This window comes from Ranitomeya imitator, chromosome 1, assembly GCF_032444005.1.
Source record: "Ranitomeya imitator isolate aRanImi1 chromosome 1, aRanImi1.pri, whole genome shotgun sequence".
NCBI classification, from domain to species: domain Eukaryota; kingdom Metazoa; phylum Chordata; class Amphibia; order Anura; family Dendrobatidae; genus Ranitomeya; species Ranitomeya imitator.
The window spans coordinates 1,063,543,958-1,063,568,933 of NC_091282.1; the positions used below are offsets into that span (position 1 = coordinate 1,063,543,958).

Below are 24,976 nucleotides of genomic sequence, written 5' to 3' on the forward strand. Positions count from 1 at the left end.
CTTTATGAGGTTATAACTCCGAAACGCTTCAACGGATCCTGGTGATTCTGACATTGTTTTCTCGTGACATATTGTACTTCATGATAGTGGTAAAATTTCTTTGATAGTACCGGCGTTTATTTGTGAAAAAAACGGAAATTTGGCGAAAATTTCAAACTTTGAATTTTTATGCAATTAAATCACAGAGATATGTCACACAAAATACTTAATAAGTAACATTTCCCACATGTCTCCTTTACATCAGCATAATTTTGGAACCAAATTTTTTTTTTGTTAGGGAGTTATAAGGGTTAAAAGTTGACCAGCAATTTCTCATTTTTACAACACCATTTTTTTTTTAGGGACCACGTCTCATTTGAAGTCATTTTGAGGGGTCTATATGATAGAAAATGCCCAAGTGTGACACCATTCTAAAAACTGCACCCCTCAAGGTGCTCAAAACCACATTCAAGAAGTTTATTAACCCTTCAGGTGTTTAATAGGAATTTTTTGAATGTTTAAATAAAAATGAACATTTAACTTTTTTACACAAAAAATTTACTTCAGCTCCAATTTGTTTTATTTTACCAAGGGTAACAGGAGAAAATGGACCCCAAAAGTTGTTGTCCAATTTGTCCTGAGTACGCTGATACCCCATATGTGGCAGTAAACCACTGTTTGGGCGCATGGGAGAGCTCGGAAGGGAAGGAGCGCCGTTTGACTTTTCAATGCAAAATTGACAGGAATTGAGATGGGACGCCATGTTGCGTTTGGAGAGCCACTGATGTGCCTAAACATTGAAACCCCCCACAAGTGACACCATTTTGGAAAGTAGACCCCCTAAGGAACTTATCTGGATGTGTGGTGAGCACTTTGACCCACCAAGGGCTTCACAGAAGTTTATAATGCAGAGCCATAAAAATAAAACAAAATTTTTTTCCCACAAAAATTATTTTTTAGCCCCCAGTTTTGTATTTTCCCTAGGGTAACAGGAGAAATTGGACCCCAAAAGTTGTTGTCCAATTTGTCCCGAGTACGCTGATACCCCATATGTGAGGGGGAACCACCGTTTGGGCGCATGGGAGGGCTCGGAAGGGAAGGAGCGCCATTTGGAATGCAGACTTAGATGGAATGGTCTGCAGGCGTCACATTGCGTTTGCAGAGCCCCTAATGTACCTAAACAGTAGAAACCCCCCACAAGTGACACCATTTTGGAAAGTAGACCCCCTAAGGATCTCATCTTGATGTGTTGTGAGAGCTTTGAACCCCCAAGTATTTCACTACAGTTTATAACGCAGAGCCGTGAAAATAAAAAATCTTTTTGTTTTCCCACAAAAATTATTTTTAGCCCCCAGTTTTGTATTTTCCCAAGGGTAACAGGAGAAATTGGTCCACAAAAGTTGTTGTCCAATTTGTCCTGAGTACGCTGATACCCCATATGTGAGGGTAAACCCCTGTTTGGGCACACGGGAGAGCTCGGAAGGGAAGGAGCACTGTTTTACTTTTTCAACGCAGAATTGGCTGGAATTGAGATCGGACGCCATGTCGTGTTTGGAGAGCCCCTGATGTGCCGAAACAGTGGAAACCCCCCAATTATAACTGAAACCCTAATCTAAACACACCCCTAACCCTAATTCCAACGGTAACCCTAACCACACCTCTAACCCTGACACACCCCTAACCCTAATCCCAACCCTATTCCCAACTGTAAATGTAATCTAAACCCTAACCCTAACTTTAGCCCCAACCCTAACTGTAGCCCCAACCCTAACCCTAACCCTAGCCCTAACCCTAGCCCTAACCCTAACGGGAAAATGGAAATAAATACATTTTTTTTTATTTTTCCCTAACTAAGGGGGTGATGAAGGGGGGTTTGATTTACTTTTATAGCGAGTTTTTTAGCGGATTTTTATGATTGGCAGCCGTCACACACTGAAAGACGCTTTTTATTGCAAAAAATATTTTTTGCAATACCACATTTTGAGAGCTATAATTTTTCCATATTTTGGTCCACAGAGTCATGTGAGGTCTTGTTTTTTGCGGGACGAGTTGACGTTTTTAATGAAAACATTTTCGGGCACGTGACATTTTTTGATCGCTTTTTATTCCGATTTTTGTGAGGAAGAATGACCAAAAACCAGCTATTCATGAATTTCTATTGGTGGAGGCGTTTATACCGTTCTGCGTTTGGTAAAATTGATAAATCAGTTTTATTCTTCGGGTCAGTACGATTACAGCGATACCTCATTTACATCATTTTTTTATGGTTTGGCGCTTTTATACGATAAAAACTATTTTACAGAAAAAATAATTATTTTTGCAGCGCTTTATTCTCAGGACGATAACTTTTTTATTTTTTTGCTGATGATGCTGTATGGCGGCTCGTTTTTTGCGGGACAATATGACGCTTTCAGCGGTACCATGGTTATTTATATCTGTCCTTTTGATCGCGTGTTATTCCACTTTTTGTTCGGCGGTATGATAATAAAGCGTTGTTTTTTGCCTCTTTTTTTTTTTTCTTCCTTACGGTGTTTACTGAAGGGGTTAACTAGTGGGACAGTTTTATAGGTCGGGTCGTTACGGACGCGGCGATACTAAATATGTGTACTTTTATTGGGTTTTTTTTTTTTAGATGAAGAAATGTATTTATGGGAATAATATTTTTTTATTTTTTTCATTATTTTGGAAAAAATTTTTTTTACTTTTTTACTTTGTCCCAGGGGGGGACATCACAGATCGGTGATCTGACAGTTTGCACAGCACTCTGTCAGATCACTAATCTGACATGCAGCGCTGCAGCCTTCACAGTGCCTGCTCTGAGCAGGCTCTGTGAAGCCACCTCCCTCCCTGCAGGACCCGGATCCGCGGCCATCTTGGATCCGGGGCTGGAGGGAGCAGGGAGGTAGGTGAGACCCTCGCAGCAACGCGATCACATCGCGTTGCTGCGGGGGGCTCAGGGAAGCCCGCAGGGAGCCCCCTCCCGGCGCGGTGCTTCCCTGCATCGCCGGCACATCGCGATCATGTTTGATCGCGGTGTGCCAGGGGTTAATGTGCCGGGGGCGGTCCGTGACTGCTCCTGGCACATAGTGCCGGATGTCAGCTGCGATAAGCAGCTGACACCCGGCCGCGATCCCCCCGTGAGCGCGGCCGATCGGCTATGACGTACTATCCCGTCCAGGGTCAGATAAGCCCAGGGCACCTCGACGGGATAGTACGTCTAAGGTCACAGAGGGGTTAAAAAAAAAAAAAAGGTTTTATTATTGCGTTTTTGTTAAGTTTTTCCCTGAATTTGTGTCAGGGTACATTTGTCTCTTGTACATGCTGATAAAGTTTAGTTTAACCCCTTAAGCCCCGAGGGTGGTTTGCACGTTAATGATCAGGCCAATTTTCACAATTCTGACCACTGTCCCTTTATGAGGTTATAACTCTGGAACGCTTCAACGGATCCCGTTGATTCTGACACTGTTTTCTCGTGACATATTGTACTTCATGCTAGTGGTAACATTTACTTGATATTACCTGCGTTTATTTGTGAAAAAAAACGGAAATTTGGTGAAAATTTTGAAAATTTTGCAATTTTCCAACTTTGAATTTTTATGCAATTAAGTCACAGAGATATGTCACACAAAATACTTAATAAGTAACAATTCCCACATGTCTACTTTACATCAGCACAATTTTGGAAACCAAATTTTTTTTGTTAGGGAGTTATAAGGGTTAAAATTGACCAGCAATTTCTCATTTTTACAACACCATTTTTTTTTTTTTTTAGGGACCACATCACATTTGAAGTCATTTTTATAAGTCTATATGATAGAAAATACCCAAGTGTGACACCATTCTAAAAATTGCACCCCTCAAGGTGCTCAAAACCACATTCAAGAAGTTTATTAACCCTTCAGGTGTTTTACAAGAATTTTTGGAATGTTTAATTAAAAATGAACATTTAACTTTTTTTCACAAAAAATTTACTTCAGCTCCAATTTGTTTTATTTTACCAAGGGTAACAGGAGAAAAAGGACCCAAAAAGTTGTTGTACAATTTGTCCTGAGTACCCTCATACCCCATATGTGGGGGTAAACCACTGTTTGGGCGCATAGCAGAGCTCGGAAGGGAAGGAGCGCCGTTTGACTTTTCAATGCAAAATTGACTGGCATTAAGATGGGACGCCATGTTGCGTTTGGAGAGCCCCTGATGTGCCTAAACATTGAAACCCCCCACAAGTGACACCATTTTGGAAAGTAGACCCCTTAAGGAACTTATCTAGATGTGTGGTGAGCACTTTGACCCAACAAGTGCTTCACAGAAGTTTATAATGCAGAGCCGTAAAAATAAAAATCATATTTTTTCACAAAAATGATTTATTAGCCACCAGTTTTGTATTTTCACAAGGGTAACAGGATAAATTGGACCCCAAAAGTTGTTGTACAATTTGTCCTTAGTACGCAGATACCCCATATGTGGGGGGAACCACTGTTTGGGCGCATGGCAGAGCTCAGAAGGGAAGGAGCGCCATTTGGAATGCAGACTTAGATGGATTGGTCTGCAGGCATCACGTTGCATTTGCAGAGCCCCTGATGTACCCAAACAGTAGAAACCCCCCACAAGTGACCCCATATTGGAAACTAGACCCCCCAAGGAACTTATCTAGATGTGTTGTGAGAACTTTGAACCCCCAAGTGTTTCACTACAGTTTACAATGCAGAGCCATGAAAATAAAAAAAAAATTTTTTCCCACAAAAATGATTTTTAGCCCCTTAAATTTTTATTTTCCCAAGGGTAACAAGAGAACTTGTACCCCAAAAGTTGTTGTCCAATTTGTCCTGAGTATGCTGATACTCCATATGTTGGGGTAAATCCCTGTTTGGGCGCACGGGAGAGCTCAGAAGGGAAGGAGCACCGTTTTACTTTTTCAACGCAGAATTAGCTGGAATTGAGATCGGACGCCATGTCGCGTTTGGAGAGCCCCTGATGTGCCTAAACAGTGGAAATTCCCCAATTATAACTGAAACCCTAATCCAAACACACCCCTAACCCTAATCCCAACAGTAACCCTAACCACACCCCTAACTCTAATCCAAACACTAATCCCAACCGTAAATGTAATCCTAACCCTAACTTTAGCCCCAACCCTAACTGTAGCCTTAACCCTAACCCTAACTTTAGCTCCAACCCTAACCCTAGCGGGAAAATGGAAATAAATACATTTTTTTTTATTTTATTATTTTTCCCTAACTAAGGGGGTGATGAAGGGGGGTTTGATTTACTTTTATAGCATTTTTTATAGCGGATTTTTATGGTTGGCAGCTGTCACACACTAAAAGACGCTTTTTATAGCAAAAAAGTTTTTGCGTCTCCACATTTTGAGAGCTATAATTTTTCCATATTTTGGTACACAGAGTCATGTGAGGTCTTGTTTTTTGCGGGACGAGTTGACATTTTTATTGGTAACATTTTTTGCTGATGCTGCTGTATAGCGGCTCGTTTTTTATATGTCTTTTTGATCGCGTGTTATTGCACTTTTTGTTCGGCGGTATGATAATAAAGCGTTGTTTTTTGCCTCTTTTTCTTACGTGTTTACTGAAGGGGTTAACTAGTGGGACAGTTTTATAGGTTGGGTCGTTACAGACGCGGCGATACTAAACATGTGTACTTTTATTGTTTGTTTTTATTTAGATAAAGAAATGTATTTATGGGAATAATATTTTTTTTTTCTTTATTTAAGAATTTTTTTTTTTTTTTTACACATGTGGAAATTTTTTTTTTAACTTTTTTACTTTGTCCCGGGGAGGGGGGGAGGGAGGGACGACATCACAGATCGCTGATCTGACAGTTTGCACAGCACTCTGTCAGATCAGCGATCTTACTTACAGGGCTGCAGGCTTACCAAGCGCTTGCTCTGATCAGGCACTTGGTAAGCCACCTCCCTCCCTGCAGGACCCGGATGCCGTGGCCATTTTGGATCCGGGCCTGCTGCAGGAAGGAGAGGTAAGAGACCCTCGCAGCAACACGATCACATCGCGTTGCTGCGGGGGTCTCAGGGAAGCACGCAGGGAGTCCCCTTCCTGCGCAATGCTTCCCTGTACCGCCGGCACACTGCGATCATGTTTGATAGCGGTGTGCCGGGGGTTAGTGTGCCAGGAGCGGTCCGTGACCGCTCCTGGCACATAGTGCCGGGTGTCAGCTGCGATAGGCAGCTGACACCCGGCCGCGCTTCCCCTGTGAGCGCAGACGATCGCGTATGACGTACTATCCCGTCACTGGGAATTAAGTCCCATGTCACCTTGATGGGATAATACGTCATATGGGATTAAGGGGTTAAAAATTTGATTCTACTTCAGGTTTTGGCACCAAAAAGGCAGAAAAAACTTAATTGCATTTTTTCAGCATTTTTTTTTTGCGCCACCCAAGGCTTTCAATGGGTGAAAAAACGTAGTGACATGCTGCTGTATTTTGCAAAAAAACAAAGGTATTGCACAAAATATGGAGGACAAAAAAAAACAAAAAACAAGCTGTGTGCATGAGACGTCTGAGATCTCAGACTTCTCTGGCACTGTAAAACGCCGCTGAAAATGTGCCTAAAAAAGAAAAAAAAGCATAAAAAAAAAACACAACTTGTGAACATAGCCTAACCCGAGCTCTACAAAATCTAGTACTTTATGGCAAAAGCTGACAAAGAGGACCAGCAGATAAAACTATTTATCAAAGCAACAAGCCCTGTGACAAAGCGATGGAATCAGGGTCTCGGTCTCATGTTGCTCTCAGAAAGGTTAAACGGAAACGTTGGTTTTAATCTTTTTTAAATAAATGTGTGAAACTAACAGAAAACTGTCAAGACTGTAAAATATTGTGAAAGTATTTACTCACAGCCACCAGTAGCTCATCTTTAGTTTTCAAAGGCACATCATTGTTTTCTTGTGGTTTATCAAGTTGGATTATTGAAGACAGAGAAGATGAAGATGATGATGTAGAAGAGGAGGAGGAGGATGAATCGGAGTCAGTGTCGCTGAAAACAAAAACTGACTATTAGGACAGAATACAATCTTGGGACATTCCATATCAAGTGATCCAAATATGAATATTTTTTTTACCTTACGTCTTTAGATTTTTTTTATTTTTTGTTTTTATGAAGTACAACTTTAGTTAATTACAAATTAAAAGTTTAGAATTTTTTTCTTCATCAGTTAATTTTTTACAGATTTTTAAAGTTTTGAAAAAGCGTGGATTTTGGCCTGGTATGGCTTTACATTTTTTATCATATCTCGGGCTAGAATTAAGATATAGAGGTGGGAGAGGCATCATTTTTCTCAGAACGGTACCAACTTTCATTTGATAGGTCACAAGACTATGTTTCTTTATATTTTGTTTTGGAGAAATCAAATTAAAAATTTTGACGCGCAATTCTGAAAAAAACGTATGTTTTAAAATTGTGAAAACATGCATGTGTGTTACTCGTGTCCTTGTTTATATTTGTACAGGGATTCAACTTGGGATCTATCAAATTTGTATTTTTTTTAAGCTTTGAATCATCTGATTTTATGTTTGTGTGAGTTTCTTCCTTTTTTCTTTTCAAATTACAAGTTATTGCATTCAACATTTATATGTAACAATAAAGAAACACAAAAAACAAATACCGAAGTGCCAGAATAAAGGTACCGTCACATTAAGCGACGCTGCAGCGATATAGACAACGATGCCGATCGGTGCAGCGTCGCTGTTTAGTCATTGTGTGGTTGCTGGAGAGCTGTCACACAGACAGCTCTCCAGCGACCAACGATGCCGAAGTCCCCGGGTAACCAGGGTAAACATCGGGTTACTAAGCGCAGGGCCGCGCTTAGTACCCCGATGTTTACCCTGGTTACCATTGTAAATGGTTACCATTGTAAAGGCAGAGCACAGCGGTGACGTCACCGCTGTGCTCTGCTTTACGGCCGGCGCTCACCGTCAGTGCGGGAAGCTGACGGCGAGGGACGCGACAGACACTGGAATGTACCGTATTTTTTGGAGTATAAGACGCACCGGACCATAAGACGCACCCCAAATTTGGGGTGAAAATTGCAGAAAAAAAGATTTTTTATAACATGGGGGTCCGTCTTATTGTCCGAATTTACAGTATCTTATGGCGGTGGCAGAGCAGGGTCACAGGAGGCAAGGTGGGGTGATGCTGGGATGAGGAGGTGCTGGGATGAGAAGGTGCTGGGATGAGAAGGTGCTGGGATGAGAAGGTGCTGGGATGAGAAGGTGCTGGGATGAGAAGGTGCTGGGATCAGGAGGTGCTGGGATCAGGAGGTGCTGGGATCAGGAGGTGCTGGGATCAGGAGGTGCTGGGATCAGGAGGTGCTGGGATCAGGAGGTGCTGGGATCAGGAGGTGCTGGGATCAGGAGGTGCTGGGATGAGAAGGTGCTGGGATCAGGAGGTGCTGGGATCAGGAGGTGCTGGGATCAGGAGGTGCTGGGATCAGGAGGTGCAGTGAGAGGTATGGCGTGAGAGGGGTCCCTGGCGTACCATGCAGGCTTACCTAGGTGGCAGAGGTGCGGTGGCAGAGGTCCGGTGGCAGAGGTGCGGTGGCAGAGGAGGCGCAGGAAGCGGGGTCCCTTTCCCCGGTATGGTGATGCAGCAGGCCCGGTATGCAGCAGAGCCGGGTGAATCCTCTTGTTATCGGTGGGCGCGGCCATCTTCCTGAGGCCGCGCGTGTGCAGATGAAGCGCTCTGCTCCCGGGGCTTCAGGAAAATGGCCGCGGGAGGCCGCGCGTGCGCAGATGGAGATCGCGGCGGCCATTTTCCTGAAGCCCCGGGAAGCAGAGCGCTCCATCTGCGCACGCGCGGCCTCCGGAAAATGGCCGCCACCACCGATAACAAGAGGATTCACCCGGCTCTGCTGCATACCGGGCCTGCTGCATCACCATACCGGGGAAAGGGACCCCGCTTACTGCGCCTCCTCTGCCGCCACACCCCCGCAACCGCACCTCTGCCACCGCACCTCTGCCACCTAGGTAAGCCTGCATTGCGACTATTAGACGCACCCCCCATTTTCCCCCCTTTTTTTGGGGGGAAAAAGTGCGTCTTTTAGTCCGAAAAATACGGTAAGTATGTAGTGTTTGGTTTTTTTTTTACATTTACAATGATAACCAGGGTAAATATCGGGTTACTAAGCGCGGCCCTGCGCTTAGTAACCCGATGTTTACCCTGGTTACCAGTGAAGACATCGCTGGATCAGCGTCACACACGCCAATTCAGCGATGTCAGCGGGTGATCCAGGGACAAAATAAGGTGCTGGCCTTCTAGCTCCGACCAGCGATGTCACAGCAGGATTCTGATCGGTGCTGCGTGTCAAACACAACGATATCGCTATCCAGGATGCTGCAACGTCACAGATTGCTATCGTTATCGTTGTTAAGTTGTTCAGTGTGAAGGTACCTTAACCCCTTCATGACCCAGCCTATTTTGACCTTAAAGACCTTGCCGTTTCTTGCAATTCTGACCAGTGTCCCTTTATGAGGTAATAACTCAGGAACGCTTCAACGGATCCTAGCGGTTCTGAGATTGTTTTTTCGTGACATATTGGGCTTCATGTTAGTGGTAAATTTAGGTCAATAAATTCTGCGTTTATTTGTGATAAAAACGGAAATTTGGCGAAAATTTTGAAAATTTCGCAATTTTCACATTTTGAATTTTTATTCTGTTAAACCAGAGAGTTATGTGACACAAAATAGTTAATAAATAACATTTCCCACACGTCTACTTTACATCAGCACAATTTTGGAAACAACATTTTTTTTTGCTAGGAAGTTAAGGGTTAAAATTTGACCAGCGATTTCTCATTTTTACAACGAAATTTACAAAACCATTTTTTTTAGGGAGCACCTCACATTTGAAGTCAGATTGAGGGGTCTATATGGCTGAAAATACCCAAAAGTGACACCATTCTAAAAACTGCACCCCTCAAGGTACTCAAAACCACATTCCAGAAGTTTATTAACCCTTCAGGTGCTTCACAGCAGCAGAAGCAACATGGAAGGAAAAAATGAACATTTAACTTTTTAGTCACAAAAAGTATCTTTTAGCAACAATTTTTTTATTTTCCCCAATAGTAAAAGTTTAAACTGAACCACGAAAGTTGTTGTCCAATTTGTCCTGAGTACGCTGATACCTCAAATGTGGGGGTAAACCACTGTTTGGGCGCACGGCAGGGCTTGGAAGGGAAGGAGCGCCATTTGACTTTTTGAATCAAAAATTGGCTCCACTCTTTAGCGGACACCATGTCACGTTTGGAGAACTCCCGTGTGCCTAAAAATTGGAGCTCCCCCACAAGTGACCCCATTTTGGAAACTAAACGCCCCAAGGAACTTATCTAGATGAATATTGAGCACTTTAAACCCCCAGGTGCTTCACAGAAGTTTAACGCAGAGCCATGAAAATAAAAAATAATTTTTCTTTCCTCAAAAATGATTTTTTAGCCTGGAATTTCCTATTTTGCCAAGGGTAATAGGAGAAATTGGACCTCAAATGTTGTTGTCCAGTTTGTCCTGAGTACGCCGATACCCCATATGTGGGGGTAAACCACTGTTTGGGCGCACGGCATGGCTCGGAAGGGAAGGCACGCCATTTGGCTTTTTAAATGGAAAAGTAGCTCCAATCATTAGCGGACACCATGTCACGTTTGGAGAGCCCCTGTGTGCCTAAACATTAGAGATCCCCCAGAAATGACCCCATTTTGGAAACTAGTCCACCAAAGGAACTGATCTAGATGTGTGGTGAGGACTTTGAACCCCCAAGTGCTTCACAGAAGTTTATAACGCAGAGCCATGAAAATTAAAAAAAAAATATATTTTCTCAAAAATGATCTTTTAGCCTGCAATTTTTTATTTTCCCAAGGGTAACAGGAGAAATTTGACCCCAAAAGTTGTTGTCCAGTTTCTCCTGAGTACGCTGATACCCCATGTGTGGGGGTAAACCACTGTTTGGGCACACGTCGGGGCTCAGAAGGGAAGTAGTGACTTTTGAAATGCAGACTTTGATGGAATGCTCTGTGGGCGTCACGTTGCGTTTGCAGAGCCCCTGGTGAGCCTAAACAGTAGAAACCCCCCACAAGTGACCCCATTTTAGAAACTAGACCCCCCAAGGAACTTATCTAGATATGTGGTGAGCACTTTGAACCCCAAGTGCTTCACAGACGTTTACAACGCAGAGCCGTGAAAATAAAAAATCATTTTTCTTTCCTCAAAAAAGATGTTTTAGCAAGCATTTTCTTATTTTCACAAGGGTAACAGGAGAAATTGGACCCCAGTAATTGTTGCGCAGTTTATCCTGAGTATGCTGGTACCCCATATGTGGGGGTAAACCACTGTTTGGGCACACATCAGGGCTCGGAATTGAGGGAGCACTATTTGACTTTTTGAATACGAGATTGGCTGGAATCAATGGTGGCGCCATGTTGCGTTTGGAGACCCCTGATGTGGAAACCCCTCAATTCTACCTCCAGCACTAACCCCCCCACACCCCTAACCCTAATCCCAACTGTAGCCATAACCCTAATCACAACCCTAACCCTAAGGCTATGTGCCCACGTTGCGCATTCGTGTGAGATTTTTCAGCATCATTTTTGAAAAATCCGCGGGTAAAAGGCACTGAATTTTACCTGCGGATTTTCCGCGGATTTCCAGTGTTTTTTGTGCGGATTTCACCTGCGGATTCCTATTGAGGAACAGGTGTAAAACGCTGCGGAATCCGCACAAAGAATTGACATGCTGCGGAAAATACAACGCAGCGTTTCCGCGCGGTATTTTCCACACCATGGGCACAGCGGATTTGGTTTCCATATGTTTACATGGTACTGTAAACCTGATGGAACACTGCTGCGAATCCACAGCCAAATCCGCACCGTGTGCACATGGCCTAATTCTAAAGGTATGTGCACACGCTGCGGAAAACGCTGCGGATCCGCAGCAGTTTCCCATGAGTTTACAGTTCAATGTAAACCTATGGGAAACAAAAATCGCTGTACTCATGCTGCGGAAAAACTGCACGGAAACGCAGCGGTTTACATTCCGCAGCATGTCACTTCTTTCTGCGGTTTTACAACTGCTCCAATAGAAAATCGCAGTTGTAAAACCGCAGTGAAATGCACAGAAAAACCGCGGTAAATCTGAGATAAATCCACAGCGGTTTAGCACTGCGGATTTATCAAATCCTCTGCGGAAAAATCCGCAGAGGACCAGAATACGTGTGCACATTCCTAACCCTACCCCTACCCCTACCCCAACATTAGTGGAACAAAAAAAAAAAAAAAATTTTTTATTTTTTTATTGTCTCTACCTATGGGGGTGACAAAGGGGGGGGGGTCATTTACTCTTTTTTTTATTTTGATCACCGAGATATAACCTATCTCAGTGATCAAAACTCACTTTGGAACGAATCTGCCAGCCGGCAGATTCGGCGGGCGCACTGCACATGCGCCCGCCATTTTGGAAGATGGCGGCGCCCAGCAAAGAAGACGGACGGACCCCGGGAGGCTAGGTAAGTATAAGGGGGGGAGCACGGGGGGGTGGATCGGAACACGGGAGGGTGAATTGGAGCACAGGGGGGTGGATCGGAACACGGGGTGTGGGATTGGAGCATGGGGTGGGGGATCGCTGTGCGGGGGGGGGGTGGATCGGAGCACGGGGGGAGGATCGCTGTGCGGGGGGGGGGGGATCGGAGTGCGGGGGGGTTTGATTGGAGCACGGGGGGTGTGATTGGAGCATGGGGGGAGCGGACAGGAGGATGGGGGAGCGGAGCACAGGACGGAGGGGAGCAGACCACAGATCGGGGGGCTGGGGGGGGCCATCGGTGGGGTGGGGTGGGTGCACATTAGCGTTTCCAGCCATGGCCGATGATATTGCAGCATCGGCCATGGCTGGATTGTAATATTTCACCAGTTTTTTAGGTGAAATATTACAAATCGCTGATTGGCAGTTTCACTTTCAACAGCCAATCAGAGCGATCGTAGCCACGAGGGGGTGAAGCCACCCCCCCTGGGCTAAACTACCACTCCCCCTGTCCCTGCAGGCCGGGTGAAATGGGAGTTAACCCTTTCACCCGATCTGCAGGGACGCAATCTTTCTGTGACACAGCATATGCGTCACAGGTCGGATTGGCACCGACTTTCATGACGCATACGCTGTGTCACAGGTCGGGAATGGGTTAAATCCATCTTAATCATCATAACAACTTGCTCAGCATTTTCAACCTGAATCCTTTGAACAAGCCAAAAGATAAAAGGTGATCATATCCTCAAGTGTGGTTTTCTAAGTACAGTCTGATCCTAATTATATGTTAAAAACAAGATTAAAAGAACCAATATTTTTACCACCCATTTAGACATGGAACAATTTTTTTCTACTATATCACTAAACATGTCATTTCTGAAGTGTTTAACAAGAATAGTACAGTAGTTAAATCCTCGTTCTATAAAATATGAACTAATCAAACAATCATTAGTAGGTTTGTAAACTGCCTTTTATCATCAATGTGTCCCTTCTAGTGGGTGAAATGTCATCTTGTCCATAAGGGCTCACTAGCAATGGCCGTTTCCTTCTGTGTCAGAGTATGTGCGGCCTGTCATGGTGTTCGGCTCCACCTGAGTTATATCTGATTTTTGTTCACTTTTACAATGTCTGATTTTCTTGGATACACAAAGGACGGCGCTGGACCAGAAAGTGCAGAAAAGTCACTTCTACGTCTTCATTTTCACAATCTTTGGAGAGTCCAGTAGCCGCCAGCACCGATCATATTCACAGGTCACATAGCCAGTTGTGTCATCCATTGCCGATCTTGTGCCGCCGTCTACCACTTCATGGTCGTCACTGTCTGTATTTCCACTACATGGGATGACAGTCTGGTATTGCTGAGTCCCTGCGATTCGTTCTGCTTTCTGTAACTGATGTTATAACAAACTCTCCTCTCCTCTTCGTAGTCCTGGTTTGTACAATACATGAACTGGATGTTAAGAATATTTTTCTCCCTCCATTTGAGGAGTTTCCTGGGTGATAAGATCTGGTGTGAATACGGTCTGTGGAGGCGCGAGCTGCCGGCCGGTCATCTGCTCTGCAGTCACCGTCTACCCCTGGTCATTCTCAGCCCTAACAAAGCTTCTCCTCTGTCCTCTCCTGCTTCTAAGTGGTAACATAATAAAATAATACAGTAATATCTAGCTATCATGGATTATTTGGTAAATCTAGACCCCACACTGTTAGACCACAGGCTGAACAGATCTGAAATCAAGATTTTTGAACTGACACTAATAGTTTTATTTTTTAAAATATGATCCCATCACGATCTCAGCTTGTATTTTGGCACAGATGTGGATAGGAGCATAGCAGGCACATGGGCAGTTTTTTAATTTTTTAAATTAAACGTTTTTTTCAGAAATGCGTTTTAAAGTTTTGCGCTTGCGTTCGCATAGGTAAAATATTATCAAAGATACTCTTGTGACATATCTGGTGAAAGCCTGGACAGTTCTGAATAGGATGGTGTTTATTTTGTTTCTCTCTTTTCTAGCCTGAGTTATGGGGAGAAATGTAAAGGCAGGCAACACCGAAATTCGCACTTTTTCCGAACTTTGAAAATCAATAAAAAATAAAAAACACGAAAGTTACTTACTGGTAGCCGGTTTTTCCGGAACCCATGACGGCACACCTGAGAGAGGGGATCCGCCCAGCCAGGACAGGAAACCCTACTGAGAATAAAAGGGCGGTACCTCTCGGTCGCTTCAGTTGGTTTTCAGAGCATGAGAGGCCCCCCTGGTTAGTACACATGGCAATCCAACACCACATCATATTAACTAAAAGCACCCAAAACAATAGTGCACACCGAAAGGGTGATAAAGGGGAAGAAAATACGGGTGCCGTCATGGGTTCCGGGAAAAACGGCTACCAGTAAGTAACCTTGGTGTTTTCCCTTCCCCCATGACGGCACACCTGAGAGACTTTTGTAGAATGAAACCTTAGGGAGGGACCACCGCTTGTAGTACCCTTCTACCAAAGGTTAGGTCAGCAGAGGAAGAAAGATCTAGCCGGTAGTGCTTGAAAAAAGTTGAGGGTGAGGACCAGGTAGCAGCCTTGCAAATTTGATCAATTGATACCTCAGCCTTTTCCGCCCAGGAGGTAGCCACAGCTCTGGCAGAGTGAGCCTTGATGCCTTCAGGAACCTGAGTGCCACCCGCAGAGTAGGATAAACTAATGGCCTCCCTAATCCATCTAGCAATAGTACTTTTAGCTACCCCACACCCTCTTTTGCTACCCTGAAAGGCTATGAATAGGGTTTGGTCTTTCCTCCACTGACTAGTCATAGATATATATTGTAACATAGATCTTCTCACATCTAGCATGTGGAACTTTTGTTCCCCTGGATTTTTGGGATTACTACAGAAAGATGGTAAGGTAATCTCTTGACTCCTATGGAACTTTTGAACCACCTTGGGGAGATAAGCCGAGTCTGGTCTTAGAACGATCCGGTCATCAAAAACCTGAGTATAAGGAGGGGATATTGACAGGGCTTGCAAATCACTTACCCTACGTGCCGATGTTAAGGCTACTAGAAGAACTGTTTTAAGACTAAGTAACTTAGGTGATAACTCCTGTAAGGGCTCAAAAGGGTGTTTAGTTAGAGCTTCTAAGACCAAATTTAGATCCCAAGGAGGGATTTTTGGGATAACGACCAGCCGAGATCTACTGCAAGATTTTATAAATCGTGAAACCCATCTATTTGAGGCAAGATTACAGTTATATAGGGCCCCCCAAGGCTGAAACCTGAACTTTAAGGGTGCTGGTTGCTAACCCAAGATGTAATCCTGCTTGCAGAAATTCTAGGATAGGACCCACTGGAGCCACCTCCCCCAATGGTTCACCCAGGAAGTCAAGAAATTTTTTCCATGTCCTACCATAGATTCTAGAAGTTATGGGTTTTCTGCTTTTCAACAGGGTGGAGATTAAACCTGGTGAGAACCCTTGGCGACTTAGTAACGCCCTCTCAAATTCCAGGCTGCCAGATGGAAGCCCTTCACCTGAGAGTGGGTTACTGGGCCCTGGGTTAGTAGGTCCGGAATTTCTGGGAAAATCCATGGATCTGTTACCGACATCTGCCTTAGAAGGGAGAACCATGGTCTCCTTGGCCAAAATGGAGCTATGAGGATAATTTTCGCCTGATCCTCTCTGATCTTCCGGATCACAGCTGGGATAATCACTATCGGGGGGAATGCGTAGGCCAGAGAGAACTTCCAAGGTATTAGTAGGGCATCTACTGCGAAGGGATGTTCTCTTGGATTTAAGGAGCAGAATTTTCTGACTTTTTTGTTGCTTGAGTTGGCAAACAAGTCTATTTCTGGTGAGCCCCAGGCTTGGACTATTTGTTGAAATATCTGGGGGTTTAGGGACCATTCCCCCTGTCTTAAGCCTCTGCGACTCAGGAAGTCTGCTTGAGTGTTTTCTATGCCCCTGATGTGTAGTGCCGACCGAGATAACAGGTGTTGTTCTGCCAATTGGAAGAGTAGTTTTGATGCATTCATGAGGCCTTTGGACCTCGTCCCCCCCTGATGATTGACATACGCCACCACTGCTCGATTGTCTGTCAGGATTAGAGTATGGCGACCCTGGAGTAAAGGGAGAAAATGTCTTAGGGCTTTCTCCACTGCCCATAGCTCTTTTTCGTTTGACCCATAGTTTTTTTCTCGTATGGACCAGGTACCTTGTACAGAGTGAGACCTCAGATGAGCTCCCCAACCTGTACCACTTGCGTCGGTCGTGATGATGTCTTTGAGCGGATTTTTCCACCGGACCCCCATTGTCAGGTGGTGTTCTACCGTCCACCAAACTAGGGAATCCCTTACGCCCAGGGAGAGACATAGATTTCCTTCTAAATGCCCTCTTAATAGTCTTTGAGCTGAGAGAACTTCCCACTGTAGTTGTCTTAGGTGGAATTGTGCCCACTCTACTGCCGGAATACACGATGTTAACGAGCCTAGAAGGGACATCGCCTTTCTGAGAGTCATTGCGGGTTGACGTATTGCTGTACTGGCCAGGTTTATTATCTTGTCCACTTTGTTTTCTGGAAGGAGGCAGAGCTGACGCTCGGAGTCCAGTATTAACCCCAGGAAGGACTGTATTTTTACTGGCAGTAGTCTGGACTTGGGGATGTTTATTATCCAACCCAGCTCCACTAGAGTTGATGTTACCACTGAAACTTGATGAGTGCAGTGGGACTCTGACCTCCCTATTACCAGGAAATCGTCCAGATATGGGACAATTACTACATCCCGGGATCGGAGGTATGACATTACTTCCACCATCACTTTGGTGAAAACTCTGGGGGCTGTAGACAGGCCGAATGGAAGGGCTGTATACTGATAATGCTTTACCTGATTCTGAATATAGAGAGCTACTCAAGTATTTCCGATATTTCTGATGTATTGTTATATGGCAGTATGCATCCTTTAAGTCTATTACTGCCATGAAACAGAGTTGGAAGAGAAGTTTTATGGTCGTGTTTATAGACTCCATCTTGAAAGTGTAGTTCTCTATAGATTGATTGAGCTTCCTTAGATTTATAATAGTTCGCCAAGAACCATCCGGTTTTTGGATCAAGAAGAGGGGGGAGTAAAACCCGTCTCCCTCCTCCTGAACCGGGACCTCCTGAAGAACCTTTTTGTGGATAAGTCCCAAGATCTCGGTTTCTAGGGCAGATTGTTCCTGCTGGGACTTCCGTCGGGAAGTTATTATAAAGTTTCGTCTGGGTGGACAGACAAATTTTATTTTTAGGCCGTCTTTGATGATGTTCATGACCCAGATACTGGGGGAGATATTTACCCAGGCCGGAAAGAAGAGGGAGAGTCTTCATCCCACTTCTGGCGTAATGTCATTGGGGGGATTTTTTTGCCGCTGTGGAGGGCCCTTTAAACATATAGCCCGATCCTCTCTCATCTCTAAAGTCTCAATTTTTTCTCTCCCCGGGGGGGCGACCTCTATTATATCTTCTCCTCCGAAAAAAAGGTTTTTTAGAATCTTTAGGGATGTTGGGAAAAACCTTCTTTTTATCTCCTGCATGTTCCAGGAGGTCTTCAAGTTTTTTCCCGAAGAGAAGTTGGCCGTCACATGGAATAGAACACAGCTTGTGTTTAGATGGCAAATCCCCCGGGCAACCTTTGAGCCAAAGGGCTCTTCTTGCCGTGTTGGACAAGCCTGCTGCTCTTGCTGTTAGTCTTGCGGAATCCGCAGAAGAGTCTGCCAAAAAAGCTGCTGCTCCTTGCACTAAAGATATATTTGCAAGGATGTCAGTTCTGGGTACTTTGTTTCTTAGCTGATCCTCTATCTGTTGTAGCCAGACTATTAGAGCACGGGCCGTACATGTTCCAGCAATTGCCGGCTTTAGGCCCCCCGCTGAGGCTTCCCAGATGTGTCTCAGAAAACTATCTGCTTTTTTGTCAAGCGGGTCTTTGAGAACACCAGAGTCTTCTAACGGAAGGGATGATCTTTTTAAACATTTGGCTACTGCCCCGTCAATCTTAGGGATCTTCTCCCAGGACTCAGTCTTTATCCTCAAAAGGATATCTCCTTTTGGATGAAGAGGGCAAAGAACCCATTTTTTCAGGCTTTTTCCACTCTTTCTCAATTAATGCTTTTATTTTTGCATTAACCGGAAACGTGCGTTTCCTTTTCTCTTCTAAGCCACCAAACGACATCTTCTAGTGACCTAGGTGTCTTCTCCTCTTTAAGCCCCATTGCAGATCTAACTGCTTTAACCAATTTATCTACGTCCTCAGTTGGGAAACATGGACGACCTCCTGAATCACTGTCCGAGGAGGAATCTGAAGACTGGACAGAGGCCGAGGAGGTAGAGGGAGACCGGGATGTTTTATGACTCCCCTGTCTCAGAGGCATCTGGCTCTGTGGACGCCTTACGGCTTCTCCTTCTTGGTTCGCTAAGGGCCAATTTCAAGGAGTCTTTTATTTCAGCCTGTATTATGGCTTTTAGGCTAGTGGCAAAATTAGGTGTCTCTTCTTGTATAGTTTTACTAATGCAGTCAGCACAGAGATTCTTCTGCCACTGAACTGCAAGCGGGTTTTTACAAAGGGCACACTCTCGGTTCTTTGTTTTACCACCAGCTTTCCTGGACCCCTAGTGATCAAAACAGACAAAAATGGACCCTGTTACCATAAGGGTGACATTCACGTAGATCACTCACCACCACCGACAATCAAGGGTACCGATTTTGGAGGCTGGACAGATGCACGTGAAGCGTCCCTCCTGGACGCCGACGAATCTTGCCGGACAGGACGACTGCTGTTCCTACCACTTGAGCGGCTGCTCCTGGTATGCTGGTGGCTCGGCAAGGCCTCTGGTGAGAGCCCCCTTTGCTGCTGCTGCCGGAGGACCCGCGGACGGCGCATCCAGGACCAACTCCGACGCACAGGCGCTGCCTGTTCTTCCACGCCGGGACGGGACCTGGGTAAGTGAAACCGCCGTGTTCAGCACAAGGGTCCCTGTCAGGACAGGAAACCCAACTGAAGCGACCGAGAGGTACCGCCCTTTTATTTTCAGTAGGGTTTCCTGTCCTGGCTGGGCGGATCCCCTCTCTCAGGTGTGCCGTCATGGGGGAAGGGAAAAAAATATATCTAGAATTTTTTCTTCTTCACATTTTGCATTCTCTGACACACTGTTACCAAATAACAAAATCTCAAAAGAATTAAAAATATAGTGGTAAAAATCATTGGTTCACTTGACATGGAATGACCCTCATGTTTGCAATCAGACAAAAAAAAAAAAATAGCAAAAAAAAAAGTTTGACATTTTGTAGTATTTGGTAATACATGAACATTACAGCTTCTTTAGGACTTCTCTGAAATGCGTGCTGAAAGGCTGCAGTACAGGCCAAGCTTCTACATTTTGTCATTTTGACCAGCCTTCGTGGAGCCCTCATGAATACAGAGATCACTCTGCAATATGCTGCTCTTTCAGGACAGAGTCAGGGCTTCCTCCTGAATAACTTGATTAAGACGTCCCCTGATAAAGCGTTACATTATTGTATCTGGCAAAAAAAACCAGACACTACCAGGAAGGAGATGAAGCGAAATGTAAAGTTTCAGATTTTGCACTGGAGACAAAGAGACAAGGGGGTCCCTATAGAAGAACTGGTATTTGGCCCACTACTTAAAGGGAATCTAACAGAATAAACCTCACAATCAACTGGACCATGACAGGGAGAAGCCATCTGGGAGCCCCGCCGGTCTAGTCAGGTCTCATCCGATAGTCTTCTTTTCAACTTAATATTTGCTCTGAAACGCAGCAGCTTTTTAGGGTTTTCCATACTTTGCTGCAATTCTACACCCGGTCTCATTCATAGTGCCAGTGATAAAAGGTAGCATGAATCTAGTGAACGGTTCTCTAAGTAACATACATCACCACTACCCTGTTGTAGACACATCACAGATCACACATTTAACATCACGCAAACAAGACCGCGCACGTGATACACAAACACTGCACACATCAGACAAGCCCAGGATAGGAACTTTTTACATACATAAAATAAACACCAGCAGCATGAGCACTGTTAACGATGCACAAGTCACGCTATAAACATATTAGTAACAAGTCAATCACACTGATAAACACTTCCTAGATACAGTGCTCACCAACAATATCAACCCTACGAATTCAAGGCTCCATCTCCCATTATTAAGCGCCTCCCATCAATGTCACTAAACACACTTGAATGGCCCGAAACGCCCCAGGTATCTATAGGCTATGTTACGCCTTGGACAGAGCCCAGGTATTCCTTATGGAAGTGTAGTTTGGACGGCTCCCCATCCTATCTGTGCACTATCGGCTGAAAATACACACCTGTTTTGAAAGATGTTAGTCTTGCTAAACTTTATGAAGCATTCGCATTAACTTTTTTCCCCCTAAATCTGTGTATATACTGTAGTGTCAGTGTATTAACCCCTTTACCCCCAAGGGTGGTTTGCACGTTAATGACCATACCAATTTTTACAATTCTGACCACCGTCCCTTTATGAGGTTATAACTCTGGAACGCTTCAACGGATCCCACTGATTCTGAGACTGTTTCTTCATGACATATTGTACTTCATGTTAGTGGTAACATTTCTTTGATATGACTTGTGTTTATTTATGAAAAAAACAAACTTGGCAAATTTTGAAAATTTTGCAATTTTCAAACTTAATTTTTGTACCCTTAAAATCAGAGTGGTGTCACACAAAATAGTTAATATAAATAACATTTCCTACATGTCAACTTTATATCAGCACAATTTTGGAAACATTTTTTTTTTGTTAGGAAGTTATAAGGGTTTTAAGTTCACAAGCGATTTCTAATTTTTCCAATAAAATTTACAAAACCATTTTTTTGGGGACCATCTCACATTTGAAGTGAGTATAGGAGGGGTCAATATAACAGAAAATACCCCAAAGTGACACCACTCTAAAAACTGCACCCACCCCTAAAGGTGCGCAAAAATACATTCATGAAGTTTAGTGACCCTTCAGGTGTTTCACGAGAACTAAAGCAATGTGGAAAGGAAAAAAAAAATGAACATTTTACTTATTTCACAAAAAAAAGACTTGGGAGCCAAATTTTTTATTTTTATTTTCCCAAGGGTATCAGGAGAAAATGAACCACAAAATGTGTTGTGCAAGGTCTCCTGTGTAAGCAGATAGCCCATATGTGGGGGGAAAACTACTGTTTGGGTGCATGGTAGGGCTTAGAAGGGAGGGAGCACAGTTTGACTTTATGAAAGCAAAATTGGCTGGAATCAAAGGTGGGCTCCATGTCACGTTTGGAGACCACATGATGTACCTAAACAGTAACAACCCCCAATTCTAACTCCAACCCTAACACACCCCTAACCTTAATCCCAACCCTAACAGTAACCGTAACCACAACCCTAACTGTAACCGTAACCCCAACCATAAACACAACCTTAGCCCCAACCACTAACCCTAGCCCCAACCCTAGCTCTATAGCCCCAACCCCTATCCTTAGCATAAAAAAACGGAAGTAATAAAGGGGGTTTTGATTTACTATTTTTTTTATTTTGATCACTGTGATAGACCCTATCGCAGTGATCAAAATTAATCAATAGGAAAAAGTTTCTCTGCAGGCACATTTTCTTCCCGGAAGAAGACACCGCCGGCCAGGGGACATCACGGGGGGATGCAGGAGGGCCTAGTGACAGAGATACTGGGAGAAGGGGGTTATGGGGAGATCGGGTGACCCCATTTCTCTCTCCTTTGATGTGAGATTAAATGGGAAATCAGACTTTTTTTTGCGGTCACCGTTATTCCGTGAATAACTGATTGCAACACTGGGGTCGGTAAAAAATACAACCCAAATCATGTTCTCTGGGGTCTCAGCTAACCCCAGTAGCTGAGACCCTGGAGAACTTCCGACGATGGGGGGCACTATCCACTTATATCTCAGCGCCGTTAAAAAGCGGCACTGAGGCATAAGTATCCTTTAACTGCCGCCATGAAAAGGTGTATCGGCGGTCATTAAGAGGTTAAGGGACCAAAGGTATCCTAGCAGTCCCAAAACAATTGAGGGCTGGAAATGATATTAAAAAGATATCCAAGATTGAAACCAAGTGGAATTTCACTTAACAGCCTAGCCCCAGATGACTCAACCACAGAATTGAACATTATGCCTTATAGCCATTGTTCCACTACTGTCAACCTTTTTAAATAAAAAAAAAATTAAAAAATGTCAAACTGTATAGGCATACGTGGCTAGAGACGGTATTTCACTGTGGTCATATGTATTATGCTCTTGCATTGGTATTAACACAAGGCACTGACAGTTCATACTAATACAGGACTACAAGAAAAAGCTTAAGGCTATGTGCACACATTGCGGAATGGGGTGCAGAATTTTCTGCACAAAATCCGCATCTCCTGGCAGAAACCACAGGTGCAGATTTGCCGCGGATTTTGTGCTTTTTTTTTTATGTGGAATTGATGCAGATTTTACCACTACGGATTTCTATAATGGAAGGGTGCAGGAACACTGCAGATCCGCACAAAAGAAGTGACATGCACTTCTTTTAAATCCGCAGCGTTTCCGCACGGATTTTTCCGCACCATCGGCACAGCTTTTTTTTTTTTTTCTTTTTTTTTTCACATTGATTTACATTGTACTGTAAATCATAATGCGGTCCTGCAGCGATTCTGCGCAGAAAAATCCGCTGCTGATCTGCACTAAATCAGCATCGTGTGCACATAGCTTTATTGTTTTGTTTTTTTTACCAATGTCACAAGTGTGTTTATCCTATTCCTTTGCAAGATCAGCTAGTGCTTGACCATGTTTTAAATAGTGGCCTCCATTAGCGTGGTAGTGGGTCTACGCACAGAACATCTCCATGCAATGTATTCAGAGAACTGGTATACAAATGGAGCCACTCTAGCTTTATTCACCTTGATTAAATGACTAAAAGCCAATCCTTAAAAGATATCAAGTCTGTGACGCATGAAAGAAACCATAATTACACTTTTGTTACCAAAAATAGAGGTTACTCTTTACGTCTAAAATGTTTCTGACATGCTTTTATTGCAGTGAAATAGAGATATAAAGGAAATAGAGCATAACTGAAAGGCGGCTTGTGCTCCACACTCCGCTAGTTAGGAGTTTATGGGAAATGATTGTCTGCAGAGACTTTCAGCTTCAATTGTACACTGCTAGTTTCTACATGGAAAATTCAGAACTGCATGTAGGGGGGAGAGATCTTTCAGATTGATGGCAGACAAGGGTGAGGAGGATTAGCGAGTTTGAGACATTAAAAAGTTTTATTTTATTTTATGTATTACACTGAGCAGCATGTTTTTTGATTTATTTCTGGAAAAATCTCAGGATATTAGTGAGATTGTCCCGATTATGCTGCACCGTAAGCTCTGGGAATGCCCGCAGCCTAAAAGGATAGGGCACCAACCAGATTTAACAATACAAACTGCTTAGAATTTAGAGCCAATGAGGATGATGTAACAGATGACACAGAACATCCATGTCAAAATGGCTGCCTATGGATTTAGCTTTCTCTGGAGTCACGTTGGCGTAAAAACAAGTTTTGATCACTTAAATGCTTTGGTGGAGGAATGGTAATATATTATATCCAGTACAGACCAAAAGTTTGGACACCTCATTTAAAGATTTTTCTGTATTTTCATGACTATGAAAATTGTACATTCACACGGATTCATAAAACTATGAATTAACACATGTGGAATTATATACTTAAAGTGTGAAACAACTTAAATTATGTCTTATATTTTAGGTTCTTCAAAGTAGACACCTTTTGCTTTGATGCCTGCTTTGCACACTCTTGGCATTCTCTTGATGAGCTTCAAGAGGTAGACACCGGGAATGGTTTTCACTTAACAGGTGTGCCCTGTCAGGTTTAATAGGTGGAATTTCTTGCCTTATAAATAAGGTTGGGACTATCAGTTGTGTTGTGCAGAAGTCTGGTGGATACACAGCTGATAGTCTTACTGAATAGACTGTTAGAATTTGCATTATGGCAAGAAAAAAGCAGCTAAGTAAAGAAAAACGAGTGGCCATCATTACTTTAAGAAATGAAGGTCAGTCAGTCTAAAAAAATTGGGAAAATTTTGAAAGTGTCCCCAAGTGCAGTTGCAAAAACCATCAAGCGCTACTAAGAAACTGGCTCACATGAGGACCGCCCTAGGAAAGGAACACCAAGAGTCACCTCCGCTTCTGAGGATAAGTTCATCTAAGTCACCAGCCTCAGAAATCGCAGGTTAACAGCAGCTCAGATTAGAGACCAGGTCAATGCCACTCAGAGTTCTAGCAGCAGATACATCTCTACAACAACTGTTAAGAGGAGACTTTGTGCAGCAGGCCTTCATGGTTCAATAGCTGCTAGGAAACCACTGCTAAGGACAGGTAACAAGCAGAAGAGACTTGTTTGGGCTAAGGAACACAAGGAATGGACAT

The 24,976-nt window shown here is 43.8% G+C and overlaps 1 protein-coding gene across 1 annotated transcript in view; it reads right to left on the reverse strand.

Moving 5' to 3' along the window:
- NAF1 (nuclear assembly factor 1 ribonucleoprotein) overlaps positions 1 to 24,976 on the reverse strand; it is an 82,067-nt gene that overhangs the window by 48,553 nt on the left and 8,538 nt on the right. The window contains exon 3 of the mRNA XM_069744173.1: positions 6,847 to 6,985. Within this exon, the coding sequence (XP_069600274.1) occupies positions 6,847 to 6,985 (139 nt within the window). The remainder of the gene's footprint in view (positions 1 to 6,846; positions 6,986 to 24,976) is intronic.